The 22,106-nt window shown below is 24.5% G+C and overlaps 1 protein-coding gene across 2 annotated transcripts in view; it reads left to right on the top strand.

Moving 5' to 3' along the window:
* The window catches only part of LOC113558662 (E3 ubiquitin-protein ligase MARCH2-like), a 29,192-nt gene extending 8,754 nt beyond the window's left edge, over positions 1-20,438 (top strand). The window contains exons 2-6 of one of the 2 annotated variants that reach the window (XM_026964156.1): positions 114-278; positions 8,207-8,341; positions 13,843-14,006; positions 18,403-18,626; positions 20,226-20,346. In XM_026964156.1, coding sequence (XP_026819957.1) covers positions 8,236-8,341; positions 13,843-14,006; positions 18,403-18,626; positions 20,226-20,313 — 582 coding nt within the window. In that variant the 5' untranslated portion in view covers positions 114-278; positions 8,207-8,235 and the 3' untranslated portion in view covers positions 20,314-20,346. Of the gene's footprint in view, positions 1-113; positions 279-8,206; positions 8,342-13,842; positions 14,007-18,402; positions 18,627-20,225 lie in introns of both variants that reach the window. The other variant, XM_026964155.1, reaches the window with a different exon arrangement.
* The last annotated feature ends 1,668 nt before the right edge of the window (positions 20,439-22,106 follow it).

The raw sequence follows: 22,106 nt of genomic DNA, 5'->3' as shown, positions 1-22,106 counted from the left end.
ATAAAAAGTTTAAAAATAATGTTGTTACAGGATTACTCTATAGAACTTTCGACAGCGAATTTTGACCCGGTCTCAAATATAAGTATAAATTATACGTATATTTTTGTTTTTAGCTCAGCAAATCCGTGATGCATCCAATCGAAATCAGCGTTACAGTTGTATAAACCATAAATAATGTGAAGACTTGTTTTAACTGCTTTTGGAACTGTTCGTGTTTATAATAGCCTGGAAAAGTCGATAAAAACGAATCAAAACCGCCATAAGTGTAAATATTAATTGTAGGTACCTTCTATTTACATTTAACGTAACATAATAATATAAAGTGCCTATGTGTATAATGTATAGGTACATTATAATATACATAGTATAAAAAATACGAATTTATCAACCAATTAACAACAACAATCTATTATAGTGACCATAATGTTATAAGTATATACCAACAATTTTCCCTACCAATAATGTATAGCCTTGTACACATGTCTGATTTTATCAATCGATGGCCGAACAAAATAAATATAAACAATAACTGTGGACTGAGAAATATAAAAACATTTGAAACCACCTACTTTAAATAAAATATGAATTCTGTGGTAATTTTTCTTTCAAATTTTAACTAATTCGATCGCGCAATAGTGCTTTATGTCTAATAAAACAACTCTGATTTCGTTTATATAATTTATAACGGTATATATTATATTATCGTCATTTATATACGATTTAACATTAGGTATATCATTATCACAATATAACATATTATTCCGAAATATAATCAATATTCATGGAGAACGTTTACACGGTAAAACATAATAGGATCATAAAAACTGCAATTAAAATAATTAGCGTTGGTTTAGTCATAATATCATGTCCAGAAATACAGTTAAATTATCAACAAATGTATAATAGAAATTATAATTTCCTGGATCACTAAAATATATTATTAATATTGACAATATGAAAACAACAAAAACCTAATCTTTTTTTACTATTCATCTATGTATAGTGTATCTTTATTTTTCAAATTCAAATTCTATTCTCAAATAGTGTTGAGAAGTAATTTATACATCATTTTATGCCTATACATTCTACAACATACGCCCAACATTTACTATATTTACTATATTAGGATTATATATCATAGACTCAACTACTACAACAACAACTACTACTACTACAGTACTACTACTATTGAATATAATTCTATAGTCTTACCAATATATCTTATCGTGTTCAAATAATATATTATCCTAAGATATACACCTATATGAGTTTAATATAAAATGTATTGGATGAAAAGGCTCAAAGATATAATATAAATAAAAACTTTTTTTCGATTTTAAATATTGTAATATCCTATATTATTATATACTTTATAAACGATTAATTTCTTTGTCTCCATATGTCACTTTCTATTATGAAATACGACTTCTGAAAATATTTTGTATTAGGTGTTATTATTTATCAATTTCATTGTTGCGCACGATTATTCACCAATAATACAACCCCATTTTTTTCTTTATTTATTTAAATTCTAAATTTTTAAATATACTTGTATTAAGGACCGTTTTTTAAAATATTAGTATATATAAGAAGTGTCCTGTGGTGATACAAATGAAACACAACCTTTTTATTGAATATTATAAATCATATATTATGATTTTTTAAAAAAATTTATATTTCTTTTAGAGTAGTTTAAGATAGCATAATGTATTTAGTTAATATAATATAATAAAAGATCAAAAAAAATAAAAAAATTCGAGTACTTTATCAAACAATTGAAAACAACAAAAACAAAATGAAGTCAACATTTAAATAATACGCAAAAACTATTTTTAACATAATGAATTTTGTTTTTGGTTATAATTTAAAAAATGTATAACTATAAAGAGACTTTGATTTTTTACCAATAATTTTTTAAGTATCTTGTAGGTTTTATTTAATATTATATTATATATTTAAATATGTAAATTATTTTAGAGTTAAAATTGTTATGCATTTCGAACTATAGTGTATAGCACCTAAAACTTTGAAACATATTTCGGGCTTCCTCAATAGTTAATTTCACTTGATTTAAAAATAAAGATTAGCGTTAAACCACAAATATTTTTTATGAACGATTCAAGTTTAAATTTTGACGTAATTGGATAAATTAAAACCGAATAACTAAATAACTTTATTCTCAGCCAGTTTTTACTATTTTGTTATTGTTTGAAAAATATTTACTGAAAAAAATTGAAACATTCCGTTATTACTGAATTTATTGTTTTTTGTAAACAATGAATTTATTAAAATATTTAGATCAAATTTAAGCTATTCATCATGATTATTTGACCTATTGTTTATTTTTTATTTTATTTTATTTATTTGTATATATATATATACTAATTAACGCCAAACGGCTTTTATAGAAACTACTATAGAAGTTTTTATAGAAGCTATTTATTGAAACAAATAAAACTTATTAGAACTTGATATCATATAATAGTACTAACTATATAGTTATTATTAAATATTATTTTTATTAAGATGTGTAGCAGTATAAAACAAACAAAAAAAAAATGTAAAAACTAAAAAAATATTGGTTTTTTTTATTATTGTCTAAAACAGCTATATAAAAATGTTTGTTTTATTGCTTATCAATTGATCATGTTTATTAAGTGCAAACTAGACACATTGATGATTAATGATTCATATTGATTTAAAATATTTTAGACTTTAAGACGCTTGTACTAACATACGTCATAGGAGCGGATTCAGAACTATTTATGGGGGGAGGTATCTTGGATAAAATGTCAGCCAAAACCTAATAAAAATAGTGTAAATACTATGTAAACGCTAAACTAATAGGTAAATATTAATATTCAATTATTATTTTGTCTGTATAATTAGATAAACAATATACCTAAAAGGTGAATAATTTTTTGATTGAATTAATTTTACGTGCTATATAATAACGAAATATAAAACATTGAATGTAAAAAAAAATGAAAACTGAACAAAATCATATCATTTAAATAATTACTTTATTTTGTTTGTATAATTAAATTATATAATAATAATAATAATTAATAAAAAATGTTATACCTAAAGAAAAAAAAGAAAAAAATGGTCACATAACAAAATCGTTTAGTTTTATTATTGCGTCGTCATAGTTAATACTAAAATTTCTATAACAATGAAATAATGCAAGTCTATTTTATTTTAGTCCACTCTTCTATTATTCTTGATCGCATCCAAGTTTTTAATCAGTGAAGAGAGAAAAATGTCGTCCTGCAATAGCTGAAATAACTGGTAATGTTGGTAGATAATATATATGAAAAAACAACTGTTGATTTTGAACTTGATACGATTCCTGTATTATCGGCTATATCTATAATTACATTTTCTATATTACCTATGTTTTTATTCGGAATAATTGGCAATGTTTGAATTGGATCAGTATCTAAACTTTTATTTGGTTGATTTGACGCAATGGGAGTTGGATCGTCATCATGACTGGGATTTGTATAGTTTTCAATGACACATTTTTTTTTTAAGAACATTTTGCATAATACTGGCACTGCGATAAGCTACGTTTTGACATTTTAATAAAATAATAAAATAACAATTATTCACGTTTAATGTAGATATCGAATGTCACTGCAATCGTATCGCATCTTATCATCAACTAAATTTATATTTTTACAAACAAATTATCATTACACCAAAAATATCATCAAATTATATCAATAATAAAATAGATACTATAAGTGACCAAACTTTTATGAAAGACAATTAGATGCCCATACATTTTAATACAATATTTTATTGCGTCAAACAAGTTTAGTGTTCAATTAGACTAACGTTTAACGTCGACCGATAAAAACGAAAACGGCTGAGACGCAATCGGCAAGACCATTCGCCGTTTGGCAAGAAATACGTTTTATCGGCTGCCAAAAACGGACATACTAGAATTCACCATAGTCTACTACAAGAGGAGGGGGCTCCCTGGCCCCCCTGCCTTGGATCCGCACCTAACACATCACTAATATCGATATTTAATAGTTATCTTTATGTTTGATCGTTAAACTTTTATTAAATTTGACCGACGCTATTAATATATTAATTATTTAATGTAATCCTAACGTTGTAAAATATAAAAATACTGCATCATAACTATTTATCTCTCTCATACTCCCTTACTAGTTACCTCAATAAGAAAGCTTAAAATATTATCTTATTTTAAAATGTAATATATATTTATATATGTTATATGTATATATATATATAAGTAAACACGACCATTATTGGATCTAAATTTTAAACCATATGTGTGAGCCACTCTTTAATAGTAACCTGCTACCCCTATATGGGTTAAAAATCGAAATTTCTAACCCTCCCCGAGTTTCAAGTATTCTGTAATATAATTGATATAACTTTTATTGAAAACGATCCAGTAGCTTTTGAGTCTATGAAGGACAAAAAAAAAATATTCATTGGTATGTTTATAAATAATGCTATCCCTTATCCGTTATTATATTATTATAGTGACAGAGAATATAATAATTATCGTAGCAACGATTTCACGTCGTATAATGTGTGGAGATTGTGTTGTAGCCGCGTGATGGCAATGCGAAAAAAACGTAAAAAAATTTACTAAGAATAATGACACTACTTGCAAATTGCAATTTTTGTGATGCCGTGTGCGTTATGACTGATTCGTGTGAAAACGTGATGATTAAATCAATGAACTCAAAGGAAGGGGTATAAATATAACAACGGTTATGGCGCCCACGGTAATACATTGAGGTCGAGAAAAAAAATCACTGGAAAGCAAATTTTTTTCTATGCTTCTTACACATTTATTAAGTCATTTCCATTTTCCACATGCCACATTATCATTTTGCCAATTCGAATACTGTGCTAACAGATGATGATATTGTCTCAACAAATAGTTGTGGAGAAAATAAAATACCGAGATACATTATACTCACACTCACACCTACATATTATAATTATTGTGACAAGACTCGATGAAATCGCAGTTGTTAAGAACGCACCGACAAAATCGCAGTAGGTCCGTCACTATAAGAACACCATTTTAAAATTTTAAGAAAATTGTATACGTCGGTACCGATTCAGTTATTCGATTATTTAGTGAATATCAATTGAAAAAAAATAATATGTATATTATAATGATCGTTAAAAAATCATTAATTTTATTTTTATGTTCTATATCAAATAAAAACAGGAATGAGAGTAACATTAATTTTGGTAATTATTATTATAATTATTATCGATATTTATTTTGTAATAGTATAATAGTTTATTTATTTATCAAGTTATATTATATATACACTTAAGCACATATTTTATATTGGTTGTTATAGAAGGCAAATTGATATAAATAACACTGTTTAGTATTTTGATAATCGACTTTTTGATATTTGGTCGTAAGCGTTATAATTATACATCAATTAATATTTCTTTAAAAATTATCATTTTATTTTATTCAAAACTTAGAAATATTAATAACAAATATTATAAATTAAATAAATATTAGTTAATTTTCTCTACAGTCTCCGAAAACGTTTTGAAAATGTTTTTATTAAAATAACTAGTAATAAGCTAATCTATTTTGATGAAAAAATTTTTTTAAATTATTTAATAATTTATACCTACTGTAAGTAAATATCTAATAACTATAAATTTCAGAGACTTTAAATGCTGATCGATTAATAAAATATTTACTTACTTTCAAATTTAATAAAGCAATAATTCTAATTTATCAAAAATTACTTAAATTCCTACCAGGCACACGAGGCGATTGTGATTAATTGTATTTAACCCTCTGAGCTAGGCAATAATACGTAAATAACAATTATTTATTGTTTTTTTTAAATTTATTTTATAGTGCCAAATGGTTCAAGAAACATGATATTTGTTTAAATTTTAATTAACGTGTTATAAAACTAGATAATTTGTCCAGCCTTGAACACGGGATTATATATAATATAATGAATGCATATAGACAAAATTAGGATATTTATCAAAAATTTCTAAATAGATGCAAGTAAAGTTACGAGAACGTTAACAATAAAAGCTAGGTCAGTAATTATTTTAAAAAGAAAACAGATACAAACAAAAAGGGCCATATTCATTTTTTATGAGCGTTTGAAGATCACATATTTATGAAATGTATAGGATTGGTTGATATCTATTAATGATACGAAATATTATTGATAATCTGTTTTGTTGAATTCAGTGCTCATTGACTAAAGACATTTTTATACAACCCAAAAATAATCAAATTTTAACCTATGACCAACTACATTTAAATTGTCAGTACTAACTAAAAAATCCCAAGTTTGATTAAAGTAAGGTAATTTGGTATACTATAAAAATGCCATTTTCATGTTGGAATATAATTTTGGACATAACAAAGAAATAAAAGAAATTTTAATTTTTTAATCATATTGGAACTTAAACAATGTAGGTATTATAATATCAGCCTGGTGTACACCAAAGGTCTTTGAAGAATAATTTTAAAGGTCCTAAACTTATTCGCTTTTATAGTAAAACGCCGATCAATAATATTCCTAAAAATTACATTGGATTTCACGGCAATATGGATATATGTCTTAAATTAACAATTGAAATAACAAAATTATTATGAATTATAAATGGGTTTCCGCGTTTCAGTATTTTGTTTATAACTTTACTCACTCACACAAATAATAAATTATTATAATATTATATTTTATTATTTTATTGCTGTCTGCAATAGTCAACTAACAAAATAGTATGTACCTATAACTAATACCTATATTTGAATCTATGAGTAAATACTCATAAAGTCATGACAATTGTCAGTTAATAGTTACATGACGATATTTTGTAAGTTTTTGAGAGTTTGATCCGATGATGCTCATCAACAAAAACACTACGGGGGCCAGATCGATATTTTCTGTATATTTTTTCATGTAAGAACTTACATAATATTATGAGTGATTTTTACCTGATATATGCCTTGTGTCAAAACTTACATTCGCTCAACAGAAATAGGGTATAATTTTTTCCGTGCATACTACTTATGATTGTAATTATAATCAGTATCAGTAAATTTCATTCAAATAAAAAAAAGGCTAAAAAAAGATCATTGGTAATTTGTGTACCAGTACACTTATTTTTAAACACAGTGCATCCCCAACTATCAATAATAATTAATTAGTCTATAATAATATTTAAATATGAAATATATGTTTAAAGAATGCCAAAATATTATTGCAAGCATATTTTAACGAGCAGACTATTATTAGCAATAATTTGTATTTGATATTAGTTATTACTGTGATTTCACAAAATGCACACACAAACAATCATATTATAACAATAACTGTATTACTCTATACTCATTTGAAAAACATAAGTTTGTATTGGTTAAGAGCTAAGAGACACACCTAAAGTATTGTATAAACTTCAAGTTTTAAAATATGGTCTTAAAATATATTTTAAGAGTATAAAAATCATAATTTTAATAAATTGATTATTCAATGAAAAACGAAGGCGAGCATGCTAAGTTAATCATGCTGTGTGTATTTTATATAACCTAGTCAGTTGTTCTCACGGTCATCTCGCGCTTTTGTCTTAATTGTTTAGCGAAATCAAATCTAAATATTAGTTGGTAAATATATTATTATTTTCTAGTAAACTCGAAACGCCACAATAATTTATTCAACTATTGAACTATGTTCATTTATAATATAAAAAAAATAAATAATTAAACGATCTGCAGCGTACAACACACATGTAATGCGGTATTATAGCAATTGGTGACACGCTACGAGAAAAAAAATTGTAATAATTACGATAAAAGTGTTAACACTGTGAAAACAAACGCGTTCAGAGAATTATGTTATTATTTTATACGCGACCACAAAATATTATGTTCTCGGTAAATCATACGTGCACAATATTATATAGTAATACTATAGTATATTTTACGGCGTTGCGTTAAAACTGAGAAAAAATTATGATACATATACATTATTTTTGCCGATTTTTGATACACGTCTGATTTTAATTGATACTTTACCAAGCACCTAAGCCGTACCTATCTGCTGTGTCGCAAACGGCATTATGCCTGTGCTAAGTGCCCGTAGCGAAGTTTTATAATATTAATAATTAACTTTTTTGTTCTTTTTTTTTTTTTTGTTCGACGATTAAGTTAAACAGTCCGAGGAGGTGGCTGTACAAATGGAACCGTTCTCGGACAACAAGAAAAGATACAGCCGAGGCGCAAACGATTACGATGAACCCGACGAGAACGATAAGTTAATAACGTGCCGCATTTGCTACGATGGTATGTACATAATAATATACTATACCAATAATGTGTAGTAGTTACTTATATGGACATGCTAGGTAATGATAACTAAATTGGTAATACATATAAAACATCATAATATTTGCAAAACCGCTTCCCATCATCACAATATGTGTTTCTATTTTTTTTTTTAAACTACTAATGTTTCACAAGACAGCCAAGTTAAGTAAAATTAAAATAAATCTCAGTCCTAATACAAACGAACATAACATCAATATAAATACATACTACGGAACTAATATTTAAAAATTAAGTTTGAAAGGAATAATTGAATAAAAAAATAAAACAACTTTAGTTTTTGACATGGGTGATTTACTGTAGGTACCTATAACTGCAGTATTTAGAAAAAGTATTATTATAAACACATACAACATTATACCCACCTAAACAACATAACATACAGCAATATTATAACGGTAGCCAATTAACATAGACGCAAATAGTGTTTGAAATTTGGGGAAAGCTGGATATCAGATTCATACTAGACTCTATGAGACTTTTCTAGTATTATAAAACCCTTAAAATAATACATACACATAACATTTAAGCATATATAATTTATATTTAGTATGTAAAATATATATAATTGTTAAACATATTTTTAAAGACCTTTGGGTCGTTTAAATAATAAAACCCTAGGGCATTTGAAAAAAAATACACTTACACATTTTTTTTTTTAATACTTTAAATAGTATTTTTAATTTTTAAATGCTATATAAGTACATTAGTTAATATAACAATAATAAATATGAGCATATTAAATGCTGTACACAAAAGACTATAATAATTATCATAACAATTTTGTTCAACTCTCAAGTATAGAAAATTAATTTAAAATGCTTTCAACGTCAACAAAAATGTCTTTAACAATTTTAATTATACCTTAATCACTAAACCTGTTTTGAGTTCATAGAATATCTTAAATATTGTGTAAGGTGTTATAAAAATTATAATATTTCACATTGCAGAGAAAGTATCAAATATTAATGTATAACTTATACCAATTACTTTTGAGCCAGAACATTTTTAAATTCTTGAGCTTCTATTCCCTTAGTTAAGACACATACTACAACATACCCAACGTATATCACTCAGATAAAAAAATGTTGTTCTTCCAAAATTAGTTTAATTTGCATTTAATTTAATTTAATACTGGTTGATGAATGGAAAAATGAACATACACAACTTGTAATCCATTAAACAAACTTCTAGTACCCTATAAAATATTTTAAAAAACAAAATGGATTATAAGATATTAAATTATGTTCATGAATATAATTTATTATTTATACCTTTAAGTGTTTGGACATATCAGCTATAACGAGATTCAATTTATACATCACTTGTGGTTTTTATTAATCATTAGGTATTAAAAAAACGAACAACTATTTGAACACGAATATTAATTTAGAGATGAAATAGTTTTCACATTTCCAATGAAATGTAAAGTCTTCGCGCTTTTTGGGGGGAAGCTCCTAGATCCCTAGACCACTCCATACTTTCCATACATTCGCTCAACATAATAAATATCTTTAAATACTAATATCGGAAATTCTAATACTATACCTTATACCTACTAAGTTGTAGACTCTTCATGTACACCAGTATTAATCGGATTAAATTATATTACATAAACTTAAGTAATTTTAAACTTCAATAACATAAAGCTGTAATTAAAAAATGAAAAGCCTCTTTATAAATCTGATACATATAAGCATATAATATATTCAAAAAACAGGTATATAAATAATGTAAATACTAAAATAAAGAACGTCTTTAATTACAAGACTTCAAAAAGACATTTAAATATGAGGCGACGAAGTATGTAGTTTATACGCGTTAGAAACAGTATCGAAATATACAAGAATGAAAATTGCCTTTCGCGAACTATAAATTTTTTAATTCCTAAGAAATATTAAAAATATATATATATATTTAATATAAATGAATAAATGAATAGATTCAACAGTAATTTTTCATCTCTAAACCTGCAAATTATTATGAAATCAATAAATGAAAATAAATAGCCTAATTATTTATATTATAAAAATGTGAACGATCAGTTTTCTCAATGATTTTTATGAAAATAATAATCACTAAAAGCCTAAGCGTTTCGATAAAATCATACCCGACTATAAGCAAATGCAAGAATACAACGTGATATTTATATAAATTATAATAAAAACACCAAGTATAAAGTATAATAACAATAATAATATAATGGATAGGTATATCTAAACACTTTCATCTGAAGAATGAACATTTTAAAATTAATGACCAACACCTAGCTATAGAAAACATAAAAAAAAACAATGTAATCCAATTAAAAACCTAACAAATTAATCGTACCACAAAAATAAGAAATCACGCACAAAGTGCAAATTAACAAACCCAGACTGGCCAGACTAATATAGCCAACAGCTATATTATAATTAGAAACGACCGCTTTGCTCACAAAATATTATCTGATTTAAAAATTATTATCGTCTAAACGTATTAATAGCACTATAATAGCCGTTTTTTTAAATTTAAATCAATTAAAACAAATACATACAAAATGTGAAAATATTATTAAAATATTTTTTTTAATTTAAAATGATTTAGCAGATGAAAATTCACAAGGTAAATGCAAAAAATGTATAATGTTAACAAACTGAATAAATAAATTCTATACTTCATGATTACAATGATTTATTATAATATTCGAAAAATATCCAGAAAATTTTTTTAAAAAGAATCATTTTATCATTTTTAAATGTCCACAATACCATTATTTTAATATTTGTTGGAAATTAATTATAATAATTATATAACTAATTTATTTATTATAATTATAATAATAAAACAATCAAAAAAAACATCTGTAAAATATAATGATTATTCATGGGATACTTTTAGGCTTTGCATCCCGCTACAAACCACGCCCTTGATCACTATTTAATATGATATAGGTACTTATGCCCAATTATAAGTGTTGATACTACACATGCCAACAAGTACTAACAATAACAAATAATAGTAAATTATCAAACGTGATCTGTCATTTTGCGTAGGTGCATAAAATGTAACAAATAACGTTATCAATATTTAGATGTAGGTACCTACATTATGCGCACACTGCATTTTATAGTATTTTATATGCAAATATCATATATTGCATCATCGTATACTTATCGAGATCAAATAAACGAAAATATAACATTACAATGATTAATTATTCAATAATCAATTACACAAATAATATAAACAATATAAAATACAAAATAAAACAAACTTATCATTGTATCTATAACTTTATGTTAATCGATTATTTGAAACAGATCGAATGACAGTGGTTATGTTTTAAATGGTTACGTTGACTTTAGTTGACAAAATCTGTACAATATTCATCACCACAATGGGTTCGTCCTTAATGCTAAAAATGATTGCAAATACATCACAAACTTTATTATATGTAAAAGCGGTAGACACCTTTATTATACACATTTCATTTTCATTTTTTTCCTTATTATGTGTCATAATAGTTAATTTGTTGCACTTTCCAATCATCGTAATAATTTTATTGTTACACATAATCATATACTATTTCTAACACTATAATCAGACATTAACAAGTAATGACTATTGAGCGATTAATTATACAATAAAACAAACACAATGCATTTAACAACGTGCTTTACAAGTACAATGAATGTTCATAATAATTATAATCCTGGTTGTAAATTACATTATCTATAAATTTATAATATTTAAGGCTTAGATTTATATTTATTTGTAAGCAAATATTTGTCGATCGTATTTTATGCTTTATTGTGATAATATAATAATAATAGATAATATGTGTCCTGAAAATATGATTTAAAAAACGAATTATTTTAGAACATATTTTACTATTATTATATCATATTTGGTCTTTTTTATAACATAATACATAATTCTTATAACTTAAGAAACAAATTAAAAAGTATAGTTTCAATAGTTTCGAAAAAATATACATTTTATTTTTAATAAATACTAACAGTTCTAAAAGAAACCAAAAAGATAAAGTCAAAGACAACCCACATATCTAATGTTTATTTTGTACCATATAATTTTTTTTCTTGCATTATACTATATTTTTTTAGTAAATTAATTATAGTCATACAATAATAAATGAATAAATACGATATATATTAAGCTATTTTGATGCATAATTGCATACACGCCACAAGCACATATTTAAGAAAGCATATTTCTTGATTTTTTCGTGTGTATAAATCCGAGTCCTACAAGTAATATATTACTATTCATAACTCATCAGCAAAGATCAAGTCGATGACTTGCATTTTTCGATCTGCATATATAGTACTAACAGTTTTGTATTGACCTACACAAATCCATTACGTTGTTCGTTGTATTCTAATAATATTATATTATTGTGCATTAATGCTGTTTTGCAGTTTTATTTTTATCTTTCGCGTTGCACAAGACATACATAACCGGTGCAAATTATATTATTATGCGTACTCCACTATTTTTGCATTTCAAATAAAAATGTTATGTATATTTAATATAGGCTAACGCCGTGTGCAAAAAAAATGTGTTTTAATTTATCAAATACGTACAATATTATAAGCTACTGTCACAACAATAATATGTTATTGTTTTCATATTACACCTCACTGTAGTTATAATACCCGTTATATAATTTATAAGCATATATTATATATTATTATAATAATCATAATAATTTATAAATAGACCTACTAACTCTATTAAGAACTAGGCGGACTGCATTTGATATAATAATAACTTATAAGTAATAATGAATGCATATTTTAATTATCAAATTATCGGTGATTTATTGTAGTGGTGCATGGTTGTATGAAGGTATACGGCGTATAAATGTAAAATGTAAATGTATGATAGGACACGCAGGATTGCAGGAATATGATCATAATACCACCTGTTCGAGTTTTATAGTAACAAAAACAAAATATTTTATAATTTTTTAAAATTTTTAATTTTCAGAATATGATATTTAATAGATATTGTGTAATTAAAAACAAAAAAAAATGTTTTTGAGAACTAATGATTTATACTGTTATATTTATTTATACTGTTATTGAGGTAGACTATTTGTCTGAATTTACGTGTCTAAAGATAGAAAATGCTTCTTTACTATCGAAATTTCTATGGTTTTTTTTGGAAATTAATTACAATACACATCCACAAGACACTATCTTCAAAAGAATTTAAGTACTCGTTTGGTGAAAAAGACTACCCACTAATATATTTAACCGCGCTGGCCCTTATAAATAATATTTATACACATACAATAGATAAAGACATCTTATTGTTAAAAAACACACTTGTTTTCAATTTATGCGTATTCTAATATTATCTTACGGTATAGTGAGTGATGTTGCATATGATTTTAATATAGCTACATGTCTTATGAACTCGTTACTCATCATTTCAATTTTTATATTTTTTAGAAGAAAAAAATGAAAGTACAGTATCGCCGTGCAATTGTGTCGGTTCTAATGCACATGTCCACGTGACGTGCCTAGAACAATGGCTGTCGGTGTCGAAGTCGAATAGATGTGACATATGCAGTTATTCCTTCAAGACGGTCAATCGGTCCTTGACTATATTCGAGGTAAACTAACATATTATAATATAGCTATGTACCTAGACAAAACATCAATCATGTTATTACTTAATAACTATATATTAGTTTACCCCTTTATTTACTTTGGTGGTATGATACTTACAACAGAGTCAACCAAATCAGCAAAACACGATATTATTATTATTATTTTACTTTAAGTGTATAGGTTATAATTAGAGGTCGGAATTGTATTCTTTTGCATATTTCTTTTGTGAGGCTATGCAGTCAGACGGGGGCTTGAAATCTTTACAAATCATGAAACCGGTTAATTAATGGCAAAAGTTTTTTTTTTTTTGCATACATGAGTATATTACAAGATAAAAGAATATTTTGTATAATAAAAAATATTAGAGAATACATCGATTAATTTTTATAGATATTCGATATTTTTTGTTACACTGGCGTAAATAATATAAATTATATGTCCAATAATACTCGTAATATGATATTGATATATTATATACGTATTATAACAATCGTATATCGTATGATCATTATGCCCTAATTAATAATGTACTCTTGGTCACTTCAAAAATTACCCGGAGAAAATGGAAATAAAATAAAAAATAAAAATTGATCAACTTCAACAAAAATATTAAGGGCTCATCGTTTTGAAAAACGTAACTAAAGTTTTGAATGGAAATAATGAAATTCAACTTATGCACAATTTTTCACTAGCTATGATTACTGTATTACTGATTTGCGAAATTCTCTCGAGACTTTAGTTGACGTCGAACGTTCATTTAGCGCGTATAAAAACATTAACAGACCGTCGTACAAATATGACACCAGAGCACATGGAACAAAATATAGTTGTCATTTTATCAACTGTTTTCAAAAATTATCTTAATTAAAAATAACTTATATTAATATAAATTAATTAAATTTACTTTAACATGTATTATTTTTTTATTATGTGCGTATTTATATACGGTTTTTGTATTATTTTGCATATAAATGCAGATTTTTTGAAGAATATTGGAAGAATATTTTCAACTTTTTAAAAAATTATTATCATCTTATTTTGGCTATTTTAAAAGAATATAATTCCAGCCCCTGGTTATTATAATAATATAGTAACAATTTAAATTTGTTTACAACAAACTAAAATACAATTTTATTTTATAACGTCTCTCTCTCTCTCTCTCTCTCTTTTTTTTATTGATTTGTTTAATTTAATAAACATTTTTGCAAGATATAATATAAAACAAAAATTATATAGGTACTTCAGTATATTTCATAGAACAACAATTTCCGAATATTTTCAATTTATTAATAACTATTAATTCATTATTTTATATTTTTTTTAACATTAAAATCCATTAATGTCTAGTATAATATTATTCAGGTACAGATTATATGCATGACTTACAATACAAAAATAACTTTTGTCAGAAATTGTTAGGTTAGTATAGATAATGATAAAGTTATTTCTGAGATGAAATGTTTGGAATGTGTTTATACTTTGGAACAAATGATAAATAAAAAAGTTAAACTTCTAAAAATGGTCAAACTATTTTGAACTATTTTTCATTATTAAAAAATATATTCTATTGACGACACTAGAAAATAATGTATAGCTTTACTATATAATTTAAGCATTCTTCATTTATTGTTGAATGTTGATTGCATATCATATTATATATTTATATTTTATATTTAAATATTTTCAAAGTTTAAATTAATCAAGCCACTACAATATTGTAGACTATACGTCTATACGACATATGTACTGTTTCCCATAATATTATTCTACACAATCGATGTTAATTCATAAAATATTGTTGGAATTACAATTAATACTTATTTCTGTTAACTTTAGATATAATAAATAATGATATACTCATCAATAGAAAACAACAGTTTTGTGACCGACTTTTAGTTTTAAATTAATTATTTTTAATTTTATTCCATAATCATCACGACTCATAAAACATTTATTTGTGTTTTGTTTGAAATAATTGAGCTTATTATCTATATTTTTTCCGTGTCTTTTTTATTTTACCTTTATAAATAACTTTTTTTTTTTATTTCAATTTAAAAGTTGTGATAATTATGATTTCTGATAAATTTATAATAATCGCATAAAAAAGTATTTCACTCATCTAATTTTTAAAAAAGCAAGTTTTTACATTTAAACAAAAAAAATATATCAATTTATATAACCATTTAAACTACTCAACAAATGATAAATTACGAAAACATAATTTTAATGAAACTTGATTATATATTCAAAAATTGTATATACTGATACATGAAACTACTTTTAACTTGTAAATTTCTGATCAGAGCAATGAATTTTAAAAACCTTTTAGAATAGTTCTCAATTTGTTTACTTTTTAGAGATAGTTTCTGGTAGTAAATTGGATCTAATTTGTACTTTAAAACGTCAAAAATAAAAATTAGATGATGACCAGTATTTTAAAAAAAAATATTAACGTTTACACAACACTAGATTTGACAAAATCTATTTAGTTGTTTAGCTATAATGTACTCGTAACAATAAATAACTGTAAAAACCTGAAATTTCCATCAAATATTTATAATAGCATTTTCCAGAGTTGATATAAGTTTCAAAATTATTTAAATTATTTATATAAGCTTTGACATTTTTGAATTTAAAAATCACTTTAAAGTATATATATAGTTTCTCACAAGTTATTATTTCAGTAATAATTTAAAAATATCAAAAATGTAGGTTAATTTTAAGCTTTTTTACATATTAAATTACTAAACTATTCAGATTTCTCACCGTTCTATGGTTCATCAGTACTGAATTTCTATATTAAGCTAATAATAATTAATAATAATTCAATTCTATGATACAATTATATATTATTAAATTAATTAGTTACCAAATATTTTTTCAGATATTGGTTTAATTTACTGTACATATCTTATGTAGTTATGTCTAATAAATAACAATATAAAGCACCTATAAATACGTATCGTTAGAATTGATGGTGAGTGCTGTCATGTTCCTGCTCAGAATCATTTTTCGGATGATTAAATTAAAATTAAAACAAGTCTATTATTGACAATTACAGTCAATTTATAGACATTATAATATTATTTACAATTATACTATTATAGTCTATAATACGCGGTATAAGTTATTTTATCAAGCAGTAATTTTTTTCTGATAACATAACATCTGATACAAATTTTGCTATTGATTAATATGCAAAAGAGATTTGGTTACTAATTTTAGCAATACAAAAAAATTACATAAATTTTAAACTCTGTATTTCAATTATATAATAAAAATGTGTATTTTAATCATTAGTTTATTGGGTATTTATATTTTTAATTTGATAATAATAAAAAAAATTAACTAACTGATGAAACAGTTAGTTACTGATACTTCAGCATAAAATTTGTCAATTATATTTTCAAAATCGATAGGATATTCTTTTTGTGTATATAACACTGTTAAACTAATCAATCATTCTTAGAAATTTCCCGTTAAGCACTTAAGTATAATAACACTAATAATCACAAGAGATTAGCAGCTCTTATAGTTTGTACAGCAGTTATACAGTTTCATATAATTAAATAATACGGATCATCAATATCATAAATATAAAATATCTACAATTGTTTAAGTAGGTAAAACTAATTATTTTCATCTATTACTTACCCATCTATAGTTTATATACTAAATGATTTGCCGTATTGTATTTTTATGTATTATTTGTGAAAATCAGAAAATATAGTGTTATAATTGTATGAGAGTGATTCTGTAGTCTGTACCATACCTCATTTTACTATCCAAGAATGTTATAAGTTAAGACTCAACTCCCCTCTCACCCATAACTTAAAGTCTTAGTTAATGTAGTAACGTAATTGGTGTATTATGAAGATTTGACAGTTTTACACTGAAATCATATGTTATCTTGTGTATATATTATATATTAGAGTGCCATGATAAAAAATGTATGACCGTATGAACTAATAAGAAAATTGTCATTTGTAGGCCAATAAATTAATAATAACTCATACTTTATAGTTGATATTACGAGTATATAATATGGTATTATATGTCCTAGGTCGTTTTTATTATTACTTTTTTAATGATATTTGATTTTGATCTAACTTTTAACATTTATTTTCAATATTTTCTTTTGATTAATTACTTTTCACGATAAAGACTATAAAGTTTGAATCCTTTTTTTTCTTTTAAATTAAGTACTCAGTTGTAGATACGATACAATGATTAGAAATGTTTATTTGTTACCATTATCATATAATATTTTTTTTAAATAATAGTTCTCTTTATCAAGGCATTCTAATATAGGTTATACGTGCAAAATTATAATATTATAATTATTTATAACCTTTTTACAAAAAATTATAATAATCGTCAAATATTGTTTGTACGTAGTGGTTTCAGGAGAAAAGAAATTGCCAAGGCTTCTTTGGCCAGTTCATGGTCATGTTTTTTTTCGTTACAATATGGTGCTTTGTGCTCACTGCGTGTGGAATGAAAACCGTTGAATATTTCTTAGACAAAAAAGATAAAAATTCATTTTACAATGGGCTTTTAATGTGCATAATCACGTTTGCAATGACTGCAATGTTGTGGTTTTGGCTGATAATTTTTTCATCGTCAGTATATCAAATTATCATATTATATCTAAAATACGCACTAAAAATTATTGGTGCCCGGATTTATAAGCAAATGCATATACTTTTATGTATTTTATTTAAAATAATTCTGATTGAAACTTTATATGTTTCATAATGTGTAGATTCAAATGTTAATTTATTACAAATATGCAAATATTTTTGATTGTTTCTGAATAAATACCTGCACATAACGTATTTTATAATATTATTATTTTTTTTTTTTTTAATTATCTTCAAATTAAATTTTATTATTATACCTAAACTACTTACTGTAATTTTAAAATAAATAATTCTATGATTCTTTTTGGACTAAGCTAACAAATATTGTCTATTATTGATATTTTATATTGATAATACAAATTAAAAACATAATACTTGTAAATAGAAAAATGAGTGGATTGAATAAAATTTAAGAACTCTCAGTTAAAAGTTTATTCAGCTTTAGTACGCATTTGTATAATTTTACATCACAAAAATTCCGTAGACGTAATCATAAGAATTTAAAATTTGAAAATCTTAAACAAATGTTTGTGTAATGCGCATAACATTATAATTCATACAGCATGAGCACATTTTATAACAAAAAATATATGAATAATCAAAATAGTGTTACTACACACAGTATTACATTTTGATTTTCTTACATACTATCATAAATATTTTCTTTAAATAATTTCATGCAAATGCATCATATTATTATTATTAAAAATATATAAAAAAAGTTATCCATTATAAACATAAAATACTCATTTTATAATTTTTAGGTGTTAAAAAAAGTTGATTTTCAAAAAAAAAATATATAAGTTTAAATTTTATAAGTTACTCTTTTAATAACAATATACATTTTAAATTAATTTCATATTTCGAAGAAAATATTATTCAGTGTATTTTTAATTATAAAAATCTAATTTTTGACAAGTAGGTATAATCTATTAGTTAGGAATAAGTATTTAAATTTGAAAGTTTAGATGAGCAAAGTAATAGACCAACATTTTGCGTAATACCTTTAAAGAACTCTACTCCGTTTATAATCCTTAAATACCTATTACCTACCTATGTAAGCATAATGTCACTAAAGAAATTTATCATAACAAAAATAGTAAAACATATAATATATTTTTTTTAATGTTTTTTTAACGTCTTAAAGTTAGGTATGTAAAATAATGAGTGTCTAACATAAAACTTATCACCAATATATTATAGTCGTATTAGTTAATAATTAAGAACATGCAAAACCAGTGATTCTACGTATTAATATAAAATGTATATTTTACAATTTTATTATTATTTTTTAAAACTTTTATACTTATAGTGATATAATAGTGTTATGTTATAAATTTAAAACTAAAAAAATGCCACTGCGATTATGCCATATCTCGTAGTTACTTGGTGAATAATAAAAAAACATATAAATATGCTTATAAATTCGATATTAAGCGATTATCATTTTGTATATTTATACATATTTAAGTGCATATTTTACGCATTTTTTGTATGTAAATCCGGACCCGATAAACTTTTAGACAATGTACCATATTATCTAAAGCCATAATTAACAATAAAATATTTTATTTACAGAATATGGAAGCGTAGGAATATGGTGATACGCTTGGACAAGAATTACTTAAACGGAGCTGATGATATCAACAATGCATTTGCTGTCTGATAAGACTAGCTAATTTATATTTTTTAATTTAAGATTAATATATACTTACTTAATTGTTTATTTTTGTCTTATAATAGTGGAAAACTATCGTTACCTATTAAAAAAAAATAATAAATCCAAAATACATGGATAATCATAATTCATAACATAATATAATTAATATAATCATTAATAATTATTGTATATAAGTACCTAACCTATTTGAGTTATATGGAAAAATTATGGAAAATAAAATGTATGGACTAAAATATTAAAATAATTATCAATATTCAGCTAGTGTATATTTGTGATGAAATAGAATATTACTTAATGTTAATAATACTATCCTTGTAATCCTTTGAGTGGATCGTGGATGGTGGATGCTTAGTGCATAATATAAATATATCTGTCTTAATATATATATATCATGCTGGAAATGAATATTTATGTTTATATAGATAATTCATATATTTGTCTATATTTAGGTTCCTACAACCTTCTTATAACTTGATGTTACTTTTGTTCGCATTCAGTATATTGTTTATTTATTTTTAGTTACATACATCATACATGATTTGTTTTTACCAATTTCGAATTACCTATACAGCTATACAACTATTAACTAATTATTTTTTAATTGATATTTTTGTGAAAATTTCAAACAAAGACCGGTAACTATATTTTTAATCACAAGAAATCTATTGGCCAACAATAAAAAAGTAAATTTCAAAATATGTGAATGTAGTGCCATGAAATATTTTACAAAAAAAATAGCAAAGGAATTAATGAAAATTGTTATGTATTTACGTTGTAAAAAGAAAGATTACCAAAAAACACTAAGTAGAAGGGTAAATAATTTGATTTTAATTTGTTTTTTTACCTGTATTTTTTTAATTGTAATAATACAAAATGTATTACAATTAAAGAAAAAAAGACAACGCTTTTCGGACGTACAGTTCTGTTTCAGCATCCTAAATAAATAAAGGAAAAATGGGATTGTATCAATAAAATAAAAATTTTTATTATTAATTATTCTAATAAAAAAACGAATTAATCATGTAGATATAATAGGTATACGCTATTATGTATTTTAAAATTGAAATTATTTTTAATGTACTTGAAAAAATTATTACATTAGGTATCATAAAAATAGGATATAGCCAGTATAGGTAATAGAACACAGAGCATATTCATGATACAATATAATATATATCATTTGTAGACTGCCACCAGTGCCACCTACTGCATATATCACCGGTATAGCGCATGATAGTCCTCCTACTATTATATTCATTCACCTAATTAGTGCGTTATTACCAGCAAGTAGTGTTTAATACGTAATATTATTTTAAACAAGATAAGTAGGTATTAGCAAGAGCCGAGAAGGTTAATTCCTAATTAGGTTAGGTTTTTTCAGTGACATATTTACCCTAAGGTTAACCAGGACTATTATAGTGGGTGGTGAATCTTAAACCAAACACTTATTATTACAAGCATGACATTAATATAACCGGATAGTTATTGACAATAATGACGATTTACGAATAAAACGAATTGTTTTCAATCATATTTAGCAGTAAGTAGTGTATGGATTACGCCACTACGGGCATCAACCATGATATTTCCAAATTCTTTATTTAGCAATATTGAATATTATAATAAAAATAAAGTGTAACCAGCAACATTATTATACCTACCTATCAAAAAAAAAAAAAAATACCAAAGTGGATCCATCCACTATGTCACCCCCGTAAACACGAAAATAATCTACTCTATACTTTTTAAAAGTCAAAATTATTTTCAAAATTACATAG

Source organism: Rhopalosiphum maidis, chromosome 3, assembly GCF_003676215.2.
Source record: "Rhopalosiphum maidis isolate BTI-1 chromosome 3, ASM367621v3, whole genome shotgun sequence".
Classification (NCBI taxonomy): Eukaryota; Metazoa; Arthropoda; class Insecta; order Hemiptera; family Aphididae; genus Rhopalosiphum; species Rhopalosiphum maidis.
Note: the sequence above shows the minus strand (reverse complement) of the source record. Positions and strands in the feature narration are given on the sequence as shown.